The 14,228-nt window shown below is 41.0% G+C and overlaps 1 protein-coding gene across 1 annotated transcript in view; it reads left to right on the top strand.

Annotated features, from left to right (window-relative positions):
• The window catches only part of PCCB (propionyl-CoA carboxylase subunit beta), a 238,766-nt gene that overhangs the window by 43,086 nt on the left and 181,452 nt on the right, over nt 1–14,228 (top strand). Inside the window, exons 2-4 of the mRNA XM_069213539.1 lie at nt 5,875–5,994; nt 12,738–12,806; nt 13,072–13,128. Of these exons, the coding sequence (XP_069069640.1) occupies nt 5,875–5,994; nt 12,738–12,806; nt 13,072–13,128 (246 nt within the window). The remainder of the gene's footprint in view (nt 1–5,874; nt 5,995–12,737; nt 12,807–13,071; nt 13,129–14,228) is intronic.

Below are 14,228 nucleotides of genomic sequence, written 5' to 3'. Positions count from 1 at the left end.
TATTTTTATCTTGTTACATTTGCTCTGCATTCAACGAAGAGGTCACATGTCAGCTTATGTCTTCTTACAGATTGAGGCTTATTTTATCCTATTAATTGGTGATTTTAATTTTCTTTAACTGCAGAGTTAGTGTATTTTTTAAAGTGAATTGTCTGACAATTGTGCTGGTGTATAGGGAATGTGAAATAAAAGGCTATCGGCTGTCCGTTATTTTTGTAACACACAACATTTAAATAGCCTGTAAATGAACTGCAAAAATACTTCAAAATATGTCCATGTTTAGGAAAGCACATTTTTGTAATTCTGAAGTGTGATGGAAACAAAGACTTAATAGGACATAAACAAATCGGAACCCTTTATGTGATGATGTGCCAATGATAATTATTTACAGAAATCCAATTTCCGCTCCTTATCATTTGTACGCTAAGTAGTTTTATCAGTAAAAAATCCTGTCAGTAGGAAAGTTTGTGACTATTTCAAAGGAGTGTATGCTCTCTGTAAATGACTGCACTGCTAGATTCTTTAGTTCCATTTAAAATAATTGCCCGCCTCAAATCCATTAAAGCTAGGTGAGTTGTGAAAGTTTGTTGTTCTAAAAAGTGGGTCATAGTTTTAAAGTTTGGAAAGCTCTTTGTTAGAGATTGGGTACCAATTCTGCCAACACTTCATCTTTCTTTAGATCTTTCCCACACTACCACTGCCTCCAGCCCCTGTACACTTCTGTAGTCTCCACACTCTCCACAGGAATTGGTGTACTCTGTCAGATCCCAGCAGTCCATAGTAACAGAGGGACCCATTATGATGAGCCCTTAGCCCATGTGGTTTGGAATGGCCCTTGGGAGGGTTTCCAGGTCGATCTTCCAGATGATCGAAATATAAAGTCTTCTACTTACAAAGCCTCTTTGTCTGTTGACACCACTGCCTTTCATATGTGATACAAAGAGCCACCCATACCACAACATAAATATTCATATGGGAATAGGATTTCCTAGTAAAACACGCACCAAAACAGAAAGGGCTGGATAATAGCTTCCTAAGTTGCAGGGTATGCTTCCTCTTGTAATTACTGCCCATCCATCTAGCCCTCAAGACTTTCTTCAAGTTCAAAAGCTGGAAACAGTCTTTCTAAATACAGACAACATGACAGCTATGTACCCCATCCAGCAGCAGATGGGGTCAACACTCTCCCGGCTGTCTGCATCAGCACAGGAGATTTGTCATTGGGTGATTCTAAGCAATATACAGGTGTTAGTGAGAACTTGCCATGGGTGGGCCACGGTTTTGCAGATCTGCTAAGCAGGAGGCATTGGAAAATTTACAAATGGGAACTAAACCCACAGGTTTTCCACAGATACTTCTGGCAGTGGAGGCCTTTGACCATTGACATGTTTGCCAACCCCGGAAATGCAAAATGACAAAACTTTGCCTCCAGGTACTCACATAGACAGTCCTTGGGCAATGCACTGTAGATTACCTGGCCCAAGATATTACTTACGCTTTTCCTCCTCTCCCACACATTTCATACTTGGTCATAAAAATGAGGCAGGTATCCATGACCCTCATCCTAATGGTGCCGGTTTGGTCCCAAAAAAATCCTGGTACACCATGCTCCTGAAAATATCAGTCAGACCTCACTCAGCATTGGGGCCACCTCACACTTCCAGACCTCACTCAACCTAGCACTTTAGCACCCGACAACCTAGAATTTGGGTACCTCATCTCCCAGAGGAGTGCATGCTATTCTTTGTGAGGCCCACAGGCCCACTATGTGGGCTCCTTAGGCATCATAGTGGAAAAGGTTTGTCCCCTGCTGCATCTGTAAACACACAGCCTTCCTAAAGTTGGTGGGGATCAGATTATCATTTGCTTCTTGCTTCATCTTCAAAAGGCTTGATTAGCGTACTCTTCCATCCACCTTTGTTTGACTACAGTTGCAGCATACATGAAAAAATAGGTAGCACATGTCCCTATTTCAAATTGCCTGTTTAAGTTTTCATGTATAGCTGCAAGTGGGTGGTGCCGACTAAAACACCCTCAGAACCCATTCCTCACATGCATGTAGTTCTTACAAAGCTCATGGGTGCACAGCCTTTGAACCTCTTCACTCCTGTGCTCTTCAGTTGTTGTCATGGATGGTGGCCTTCTTAATGTTGATCGCCTCTCTCAGAAGTATCCACGAACTATGGGCATTAACAAAAAAAGAACCTTTCATTCAGGCTCAAAAGACAGTGTGGTTCTCAGACCCAGTCCCAAGTTCCTGCCAATGGTAATTTCACCTTTACACATTAATCATCAGGGGTGTGGCATTTTATATATCTATTTGTCCATTGCACTAGGTGCTACAAAATCCACTTGGCCGGTACAAAAAAAAAAATACACTAGTCCCTTTTGGTGTTGTGCAATAAGTGAACATATTGTAGCAGCGTTCTCATTATATCACAACTCTGATAATGGCCTTTCTGATTATATAAGGCCTTAGATCAGTGTTTGGATTTTAGCAAGGCTGTGATTTTGCATTTTAAAAAAACATGTACATGGTGGGCTGCAAAAGTTGACGGGAAGCTGTAGTTCTGTTTGGATGCCCTGTTAGTCTGTGTACATGCACAACCCAACATGTTTAAGGGATTAACCAACTCCTCTCCAATCGCTATCCCCACTGGAAGAGGTTGAAAATTTACTACTGATAAATGTAGGAGTAAAATATTTGACATGATGTGGACAAAAGTGGGGGTAGGGAATGTTAATTCGCAGTAGCATAGCAGATTTTAGCATGAGCAAATATAATTGTGTGTATTTGCTCATGAGAAACTGCAATTCACAAAGGTTTGCTAGGAGCATAGTTTCCATGCCTCCTTCTATAAACTCATTTGAATTTCTGCACCTGTTCAAGAATACCTATATAATATAGTGCTGCCACCTTTCTCTAAGACATGTTGGCCAGTTATACGATCTGGAAGTGGCAGGAGCCGATACTGTATTTGGTCTGTGTAAAGTCTGCTGTGTTTTTTTTCTTTTTAAACTTAATTTCTGCCACCATTTGCTTTAAAATCATTTAGGAATAGTTTAGACAACATCTCTAAATCTCATTTGCACTTTTGATACGCTTTATTTTTGCATTTACTTCTTTACATTTATACTCCAAACGGAAAAAAATACCGGACTTAAAAGGTCTTCCTTGTTTTTGTTTTTGTTTGCATGAAAATACAGCGAGGTAGGTAAATCATTGGTCTTGTGGAAAATCTGTAGGTTTCACACCTCTGTCCACCACAAACTACAAGTGGATAAAAACCGCAAAAAAGAGGCAGAAATCCAGTAACTCTTACAAAAATGCAAATACTGTGGTTATTTTTTTTTTTTACAACTCTGCTTGGTCGTGAAAGCTGGGAAGATCGTGGATTTATCGCAGCAAAACGTTTGTTTATTTTTAGAAAATCGTAAACGTTCTCAAAGATCAGAAAAACGCACTTGGGGCAGGGAGCCTCCGAATTTAGGATTAAAGGGAGGTAGGTTGTTGTTTAATGGTTTTGAATCTGATTGATGACAGTGTGCAGGTCGAGGGTGTTCCAGCCAAGAGTGGGTTTTAAAATTTTAATAGATGTCGTCCTGTATATTGGGTTCAGCTTGAAGAAGATTCTGAAGCAGAATATGAGTGGTAGGATGGATATTCGTCGATGCCATATAGGATGCATTTGGAATAGCTGTCTATCAATTATCAAAGCTTGGTATGGGGTACAGAAATCAGTTTTTTTTTAAATATTTTATTTTTAGTTTTAAAAAAAACAACAATTAGGTTGATCCTCTTATTTGTGCAATGGATCGGTCTCTAAACAAATTGAGATATATTTAGTGAAGGTATTACTCCATGTAATGCACTAAATAATCCTTAGTGCGAGCTATATTAAACCACCTTCTCCTCAAAGCATTAAAATAAAAAAGGGGGAAAACAAACTAGACAACAAGTGTTCAAAAATCAATAATTTGTGGAGTGATTTACAACATGAAATGCATATTTAATAGTATGAGAAATGTTTACATAGTGACTTAAACTCATGAGAATAGGATCTTGGGCATGGCGGTAGGAGAGAACGTGAAAGAAGTTCGAAAAATAATATTGCAGTGTCCTTTTTTCAGCATGGATAACTGGACACAAAACAACAAAGTTATATTTCATCCAAACAGTCTTGTGTCTGTAACAAACAATTTACATATACAAAATTGACATGAAATAACCACTGTGTCTAATGAATAGCAACATTCCAGTAAACGTAGACATTTGAAACCACTTGGTGGTTCTATGACAGCACCCTAACGTTTAATCAATGTAGAAAAATATTCATGCATATAATTTCAGAATGATATTGACACGTCAGTAGCAGTACACAATAACATTAAATTAGGGTGTGTTTTTTAACACAGGTAGTATATTATAAGATAAGCAGTAAAGAAATGAGCAGTAAGAAAAATGAAATGTAAGATTACGAGGGGCTAGTAAAATACATTTTAGGTGGGTGTGGAGGAATAATAATTCTTCTTGTGCTATGTTTTCCTCTAGGGATTCCCAGATGTTTTTCATTTTTTCCTTTTTTTTTTTTTTTGACTGACTTCTGCTTCTATGCATTACCAGGCATCTGCATCATGTGAGCACCCATCAATTTATGTATGTATGTATGATATCTTTGAAAACATCGAATTGTCAGGGGCGTAGCTTCAGTGGCGGTGTTTGGGTGCTTCACCCCCTAATAAATGTATGTTGTGATAAATAGTTGGTTACAGTGCTTTCAGTCGGGGTATGGTGCGGTGTCTGTTGGATTTCACAAGGAATTTTTACACACACAGACAAAAACACAAACATACTTTCACTCACTTTGTTTGGAACGACATTCAAAAATGTTGGTTATTTCACAAATAATGTGCTTTCTCTCACTTAGCACCTCTATCAATCTGCATTTGTCTCCCTCTCTGCTGCCCCTTAAGCCCCTCTTGTGCGCCCTGTTGGTCGAATAATGTATTTGAACATTATGTGCTAGCGTGATTGTTGGAAAATCTGGAGTTCCCCCCGCACCCTCAATCAATCCGCATTAGTCTCCCTTTCCGCTGTCCTAAGACCCTCTTGAGCAACCTGCTTATCGAATAATGTATTCTAACATGTGCCAGCATGATTGTTGGAAAATCTGTAACTCACCACCCCAGTCTTACTGACCAAGCTACGCCCCTGCTGATTGTGGGATACTTAATAACACCTTCTCGTTTATGCCTACATAAATCTGAAGGAGAGATGTGTGGCCAAAGGATTTCATGCACGCACCATCCTTGAACCGTCTTTCTTCTTCCTGTTTTGGTGGATCAAAATGTATCCAAACTTGTAAAATAAGGATCAAGTGTCAGGGGACAAACTCCAGAGAAAATTTCCCATACACTTTGAAATTAATTAAGAGGTTCAATTTACATCAACAATGCCTTTATATCTCTCTTTAATTACTTTCTAAATACCCTGACATCGCTGACTCTATTTTCTGCTTAGCCCAATTTCATTTTTTTATTGACCACCCTGAAAGTTTACACCTGAAACCAAAGGGGTAAAAAGTATGTGCAACCGAAAGGACTTGTGCAACCCACATCCTAGAATTTGTGTTGATGCATTGCTATAACATTGTGTACTCCAGATGTCTTGGCAGTACCTTTCCTACCAGTCCTTAGTTTCCATAGTTCTTACAGGACTACTCAAACATTTAAAACCTGACCCGACGGTCCAGGTTTCCACTGTCCTGTACCTTCTAAGCTTCATGCTTGTTCAGCCTATTTAACTTCCAAATTCCATCTCTATCATGAAAAGCTATGTGATGTTTTTTAACAATGTCCTTGTCTGTTTTTCAGGGAAAATTGACAGCGCGAGAACGGGTTCTTATGCTGCTGGATCCTGGCAGCTTTGTGGAGTATGACATGTTTGTGGAACACCGATGTGCAGATTTTGGTATGGAGGCAGACAAAAATAAGGTATAGTACAGAGGTTTTTAAAAATTGGCTGCAAAGATCTAAATATTGTAGCTCTGATGGCCATTAAATGGTCAGTGGACAGTGTTCTGAAATAATTGTGGAGGCATGATTGACACACCTCACCACCAGAGTGTTGGCAGGGTTGAAAAATGTTCATTCAGCTAAACCACATTTTTCTTATTGCACGCAGGGTGGCCTGAATTGGTCCATGAAGTCAGACATATTTTAAGCTCCACCAAAAAAATAAACATATATAGGGTTACAGTGCAATGACATGGTCTTTGGACCACTTGTGCTGAATATAGCAGACATATATGGTGGCCTCTGGCCCTTCCCCTTATGCTGCTCTCACGCAGCAGGTCCTTCTACCATGACCTCTTTAAACTGGGCAAATCTGCTTGTAGTTCAGGCCAATCCCTGTGTGTGGATCATATCAAAGCATGGGGCATAGGCCATGTTGGCTTTGTTGATACCCTCGGCAGTGTCATTTGTAAAGTTACATGTTAAGTCAATGGTAGTTACTTCATGGGAGGATTGGGTGTTAGATTGGCTTTCAGATGGCAATGTTAATTTTATCTAGTGAATTCTAGTGAATCTCAGCATTTTCTGTTGGTTTATGGCCATAGTATCCCTTCAACTGAATTGTTTTCTGGGAATATGTAATTTGCAGTATTACTTATGTTAGTAGGGTTTCTTAATGAAGAACCATAAAGGCTATTTAAAAAACAAAACACTTTAATCTGTGATACTTTCAGGACTTTCTTCTGTACCCATAGGGTGTAACCATATCTACAGTTCAAAGACAGACTCCTACAGTTCATTATCTCAACAAGGCCTGTGCACAGGACCTCTGCTTGTGGTACCCAGAGGAAATGGCTTCTGGTTACCCACAATTCATGTACTCGGAGTACCCACGGGGAATAACTTGTGCTTTACCTTCAAGGAATGGTAGATGGTTTTCTCTAATGGCATTATGTATAGGTCTGGGCATGTTGCCATGCCCTGTTCTTAATAGTTTCTGTACCTACAGAACTCTACCTTCAAGTTTATTTGTCAAGTGTGGTCAAGGCTAGAACTGTGGATGTATTGAGTGGAATATGTTATCAGTCCAGGCATGAAGGAAGGCAAGGGTGTAAATCTGAACATGAATGGGGACAAGGCTGGATATCTGCTGACATATAGGGAATGGACTGCAGATCTGTGTAGGTAGGTGTCAGTGCAAGACTGCACAATTGAAAGTGTGAGACAAAGCTGCAGATTCTGTGTGTGACAATATTGTGTTGAGGGAACAGTTGGGGATATGTACTATCAGAACCCCTTTCAGAGTGCCATGGGGCACGGAGGTTCTACTTGATCCAACCATGGTAGTTAAGGCCTTTTACTCCTGATGTCCTGGGGCCCGACCGACTTTGGATCCTGACCATTTGGGCCAAGTATCCCTTTTGCACTTGACTCTCAGTGGTAGCTGTGGACGTGCACTCAAAGGCTCCTTTGGTTGGGGGTGGAAGTGTAGATACTTATTATGAACACTACTCATAACTCCGAGTGCAATCAGCAAGTATTTTATTTCTAACTCTAAGCATTCAAAGATAACATTCGTAAGCAACAACCCCATCCCCTTGAGTTTGGGGCTCTAGTGGTTCCCTAGCAAATCCCTGTCCCTCCCTCATCCGGACAATGTGGTTGGGTTTTGGGTTATTCCCCATACACTGGTGGCTGCATCGAGGGAATGCTCTTTAGTAGGCCATGCTCAGGAGTTCCCCTTTGAGTCTTAGAAATTAGTAAAAAGTGTCTATCGTGCCGCAGCACTTTATCAGCGAGCCCTCCCCCCCCATATGGCCCAACAGGTCTGATTCAGGTCTTACCCGCTTCTGCAGCAAAAAAGCGTTCAGCGGCTCAGCAGGGGCCCTGGTTGAGATATATTTAAATATGACACATATGGTGGGTAGATTATGTTATATTTTCACTAAAGTGTGGGTGATTTTAAGAAAATGTAAATGTTTTTTTTTTTTTTTAAATAAATGGGTAGTAGTCTATATATTCTTATTGTAGCCCTGATGAAGTTCGCATAGAACGAAATGCGTTGGCAGTTTGGCTACAGGTTTTATATGAAAATGTATGGATAACTTTGAACATTTGCAAGAAATAAGTTTTGAGGCAATAAAAGAAGATTGCTGATTAAACTCCTGGAATTTTGGAATACAGTTTGTGTTTGGAAGGATGACTCGATGATGAATTATTGTAACATACGTGCAATAAGATAGGTTGGTTTCTGGGATCATTTTAATGCTAATTGTGAAAGTTTTCTTTCAACAAAAAGTAGGATGTGCTGTTCGATCCGTATGAACTCAAGGAGTTCTGTGTGACTAGTGGTGACATAAAAAAAAGAGTGGTATTAGTGTGGCCCTGGCAAGTTTGTTTGTAAATCATTTCCGGACCATGGGCGCCTGCAAGTTCTGATTTTGTTTGGAGAAGTTGGGCTGTTCTCGGTGCATGTAGCAGCAGCCGTCAGGTGCAGGCTTTCCCCTAATCGGGGTTTCAGGTGATTGGAGATATGCCCAGTCTTCATAGACTTATGCGGAGGGGGTGATCTCGGCTCCTGACTCAAGCCCAGTGGGAATGATCCCGACTGGAGTTTGGCGATGATGCATTGCCCACCCAAAGCCCCAAGGCTCAGTCAGGGGTAGAACTTGATGCACAGGATTAAACTGCTGGTCACAGCTTTTATTCTTTGTGGGCAACATGTGGGAAACACTGTACCGGTAGCCCCCTCCTGACATACGGGATTGCTGTGAGACTTGTGGGCAAAGTGCAGACTCATTCTCAGAGGCCGCTGGTAAGACACACATGAGTCTTGGCAGGCTTGCTGGCACAGTCACTTCAGTGGTGTCCCCCTCTGGCATACGGGTCACCACAACAAGACAGTATGGGCGTGGCGCCTCTTGCACAGTGCTCGATGAACGGCTCAGGCCATGGCATCTCTCTCCAGGCATATAGAGGCTACCAAATCACTCCTGCACAGGGCAACGACCCGATTGGTGCATAGTCAAATCCTCGCACAAAGAGTTCTCTGCAGGGCTGCCCACTGGACCTCACTCTTTTTCCAGTGCTCTTCTCTTCCCAAGAAGGCAGGCGCAGGTGCTCCAGGGCAGGTGGTCTTGTTTTTTTCTGGGTGAATTCCCCTCACCCTGCAGGAACACTGACAGGACTTAGCCTCCAGTCCTGGTCACTGGCTGAAGACTTGCAGAGCTTCCCTTTCTCACACAGCCTGTCTGGCTGCTTGACAGATGACAGATTTTGGGGCCTCAAACTACTCTTCTTATAGTCCATTTCCACACACTAAATGTGATCTAAGGTCTCAGTCTTTGAAGTTTTATGTCAGAGCTCTGCGTCTTTTGATGTGTACACTTTTCTCTCCCTTCTAACCTCTTGAAAAGCTGTCTGTCACAGCTGGATAGACTGCAAAGCTGATAGTCCCACAACAAAGACCATGGGAGTAGTTCTCACTTGGCTGTCAAGCACAGTGATATGTGTATCATAAGGTTAATCCGGGGCTCCAGCCTCACTCTTTGCTTCCCTTATCAGCCCCATCTTCTACCTGAGATGTGTCCAGGCCCCTTCCTTGTGATCTATCACTGAGTAAAAGAGCACCCTTTTGAAGTGTAAAGAAAGAGACTCTCTCTTTTTCTCTCTCTTGCCATTCCTCCAGTGTGCCCCAACCAGCTAACAGGAATGCAGCAATACACAAATGTGTCGGGGGGGGGGATTCCTCTACTCCTCATGTCCTCTCTAGGCAAGCCAGGGCTTCCCAGAATGGAACCCCGAGTCTTCCATGGAAAGGTACAGTTGCAGGCACACTTGCACTCAGTGTACATGCACAGCACACACACTGTCCACTACTGTCAACTCCATTTATTGTGCCATCCCAGGCGCACATATAGCACATACAATCACTCTGTGCACACTCCTCAGTACTGTATCCTTTCTGTATTGTGCTATGGTTTGCTATTTCAAAACGCACACACTCTCATTATGCACATGCTGCACAACACTTCGCACTTCTTATATTGTACTTGTTGCAAGCAGACATACACCCAGCATATGCTTTCATTGCGCACACATTTCACAGCACTACATTGCTAATGGTATCCGCTCAGGCATACATCCACTCAGTACATGTATAACTGTACATGTATTGCACAGCCATGCCCTATCCCTGTACTGTACCCTTCCTAGGCACACATACATCCAGCACAGAGCCACTATTGGCAGCACTCTACATCTACCTGATGAAGGCCAAGGGTGATTGAAGCGGAACTTAAAACAAGGTCCATGAGCCTGTAGGCCTTACTCCGGTGACACAGGTTGAAAAGGACATGTTCAATCCTACTGATCACTACACTGTATGTTGCCATCACCACGCTTGTGTTGCTTAACTGTTGGTGAAGGCAGTAGCCTTCCACCACTATGAGGGTAGTGCTTTGGGCGCCCCTCCCGGTCCAACATGACTGCAATCCATGAGGTAGACATATGGCATGGCGGACCTTCAAATTCTGTGTTCGCCTGTGACAAAAGAAATCAGCATTAGGAATCCAGACCACAGTACATTTGGGCACTCAGTTCAGAGGTTCATGACTTTTACCATCCAGAGAACATTTACGTCTCAACATGTACATCTCTGGGGATGAGTCTGCCTGTTGTGCAACTTTGGAGGCTAGGCTGTATTCCTGTTAGGTTCCTAGCCTCATGTACATGTGTAGTCAGTGGTGATTCTGGGCCAGTTCATTGGTCTCTGACAGAAATAAAAGAAATACATGTAAAATAAGCTGCTTTCCTGGAGCATATGATTTATGCTGCCACTTTAAAGCATGTAGTGCCTCTCCATTGTTCATGCGGTGTTAAATAGACGGTTTAGTTTATCCCTTAAAATAAAGATTTATTTTAATTATCCCTTGTAATAAAGATTTCTTTTAATTAAAGTGCTTTGTGATGTAGTTTTGTAGGTCTTTGCTTGCAGTTTTATTAACACCTGCAGAAAGGAATTACTTAGTGGTATACTGAGACCAGAACTGCTACACTCCATCATTGTTCTTTATCCATGGAATATGACACTTTTGAACATTGGTGATATAAATAAAATATGAAATAAGTAAAAACAGCACAATTTAATGAAAGATCGGCTTAGATCCTGCTCTCCCTACCTGAGCAAAGCTACATCAGCAGTGGGAAAATGTGTTCTAAAGAAGGAAGTCACTTCCTTAAATAGCAAACTAGATCTGATAACTGGAGGTGATACAGTAATGAAATGTGTGGTGAAAATTGTATTTGACACCTTTCAGCGTGAACGTGTAGTTTTGCAACCCTTAAATAAAAACAGTCATACAGTAACCACGTGTACTGGGACTACTTTGGCCAAGAAAGGCACACTCTGAGCTAGTGAAGTAAATATCACAAACGCTCCTATTTAGACATAACACTTGTGGTGCATTGAGATACGACTCAAACCGAGACTTATAAACAACACCTGTAGTACATTCCTGTGATCGGTGACGCACAGATCCAGGCAGACATTCACAAAGAGCACCAGTAGAGCATGTCGATGAGCACAGACACGCAGATCCAAACAGACATCAACAACCATGGCAAACTTGAGAAAGACAAGCGTGTAGAAAAAATATACCAGGGTCCGGGATTACTGCACAGACACACAGATCCAAACAGACATCAACAACCATGGCAAACTTGTGAAAGACAAGCGTGTAGGAAAAATATACCAGAGTCCGGGATTACTGGATGCGAATGAATAAGGGAAGAGTGCACGGTGTTGAGTCTTAAGAGAGGAGAGGAGTTACAGAACTATTTAAATATTAAAGTGGGCATCCTCAGTAAGAAAGACATGACTTATTTGTTGACATAAAGTAGTCAATACTGAGGCAAGATTTCATTTTATAAACATGGAAAAAAATGAGTTGGAATAATCTAATAATGTTGCAGCCATCGAAGCACTTAACTCCTGTGGCTACAATGTCAGGTGAATGGACACTTTTCTTGACATGACGTGAAACACAATTCTTATGAAGAAATGGGTTCTTTAGTATATCTGTCTTTCTGCTGAATTTTGCAGCAAGAGATAGTTCCTTTTCTTAGACAACAGGAGAACCCCCAATTATAACAAAATGAATTTCGCAATTGTGAAATCTGCATCTCTCCCCATCTCTTTAAGGTAATTTCTATGGATGACAATGAGGGCAACACTGATATTAACATGTTCTTGTGCTCCCAGTTTTTACTGACGTTGCATGTCCTGTTGTGCCATGTAAAAAGCATTTGGTTGGACTGCTACGTATGTGTTCTGAACCTGGTCGAAGGAAGGAACTCGTGGTTGGTGATTCAGTCCTCCAAAAATATGATTAGCACAATGACAGTGTCACACTCGCAAGATCACCTTTTGTTTTCTTTCAATAAGTAAACAGTACTCTTGAAAGACCTCATTAGTCCACTGTTTTGCTACAGTTGTATGTTCGTACAAGGCTCCATATAAAAATGGTTGGCAGCGTGTATAATGTTTGTTTGTATTTCTTGCTAGTTATTCTAAATACCATCCTCCTGTTTGGTTTATTTATTGAGCAAAACCTGTTTTCCATCAACACAAATTGATATGCATTTTATATCCTATTTGTTGGACATGACCGCCACTCATCTCATCACCTCTCATTTTTCTCACTGCCACCTTTTTCCTGCAGTATCCTGGGGACAGTGTCATCACTGGTCAAGGCCGGATTAATGGAAGATTGGTATACGTTTTTAGCCAGGTATATAAACATATTTTATTTCTATGAGGGTTAAATGTATGTTGTATGGTGTGTTGGCTGCATTTCACCCGAGAAAACATTCTGTAAGTTCCCGAGACCACCTTGAGCTGCCATGTGTTATTTTGTAATGGATAGCATACTAATTAGATATGGTCGCCAAATCTACTCACAAGCGAGCAAGCAAGTGTATTCCTTAGGGACATCACATGCAAGTTAACAGGTAGTTTGCTTTATTATAATATGGCTTTCTGTTTACTTTAAACAGGATTTTACAGTGTTTGGAGGCAGTTTGTCTGGCGCCCACGCACAAAAGATCTGTAAGGTAAATCAACAGCTAAAAAGAGAAAACTAAAGACAACGCTTATTATGATTCGCCCCATAGTTTTACATGTTTTTTTAAAAAAATGTTTACTGGGAACATTTCTCTTGGTTTTCTGGGTATCGATCTTATATATTTTATGTTCTTGTGTTTGTTCCACGTATTGCATGTCCATGTTGTTTTGCTCTTGTAAAGGTTAGTTGAGTTTTTTTTTATTGACCCACAGTCGTTTTGTGACCTTTGCCCCAGAAATATGTTCTGCAGTCTTGGAATTTATGGCCAGGGGATGGGAATTCTGGCTTACCTGGTTTTCATCTACGTCCTCTGAGGAAGAGCTGTTGAATATGAGTCAATGTTTGGCTTCACTGTGTTGCAAGAACAGTTCCCATTTGACTGTTTTGTCTCATGTATTCAGTGCAGAAATCTTCAAATCCTCTGACATTATTCTTACACTAAATATTACTAGAATACATTTCTAGACATTTTTCACTGACGACCAATGATAGATAATGGGACAAAGAGGTATATTCCACTCTTTTGTTATATGAGAATGGACATTTGTTTTTAGGTGCCATTCTGAAAAAAACATTTTGTGAACTGTCAAGCTGGAAGCCCTTTTGTTAGAAGTACAGTGCAGTCATGTACCTTGTGTGTTTATTGATCACCATACACGTCCATGGTATGAGGGACCAATACTTTACTCTCTTGTTATAAGACATGTCCTGAAGCCTTGTGTATGTCCAGTTAGGCAACACTGTACACTTATTTAGATAAGCAAACTCACAAAAATAAGGTACTGTTCTCAATGGACTCATGTCTCTACTGCTTCATTCAGTTTTACATTGACTGATATATTTTAGGTTGGTAGTCCTTATTGTATGCGTGTCACATGCAAGTCATTGTTCAAGGCAGGATTGAGGACTTTTTTGTTTAGCTGTTACCATGCTTAAGGTGTTTTATTGAAGTCCTTTTTTGCCATTTGTGCGACATACCTTAAACAAATGAATTACAATTATATTGAAGTAGTTCTCATTTACTCATTGCCTTCATAATCTTTAACATGTTAACCAATACCTGGACGAAAACATACTGCCATATCCTTT

This window comes from Pleurodeles waltl, chromosome 11 (assembly GCF_031143425.1).
Source record: "Pleurodeles waltl isolate 20211129_DDA chromosome 11, aPleWal1.hap1.20221129, whole genome shotgun sequence".
Taxonomy (NCBI): Eukaryota; Metazoa; Chordata; class Amphibia; order Caudata; family Salamandridae; genus Pleurodeles; species Pleurodeles waltl.
Note: the sequence above shows the minus strand (reverse complement) of the source record. Positions and strands in the feature narration are given on the sequence as shown.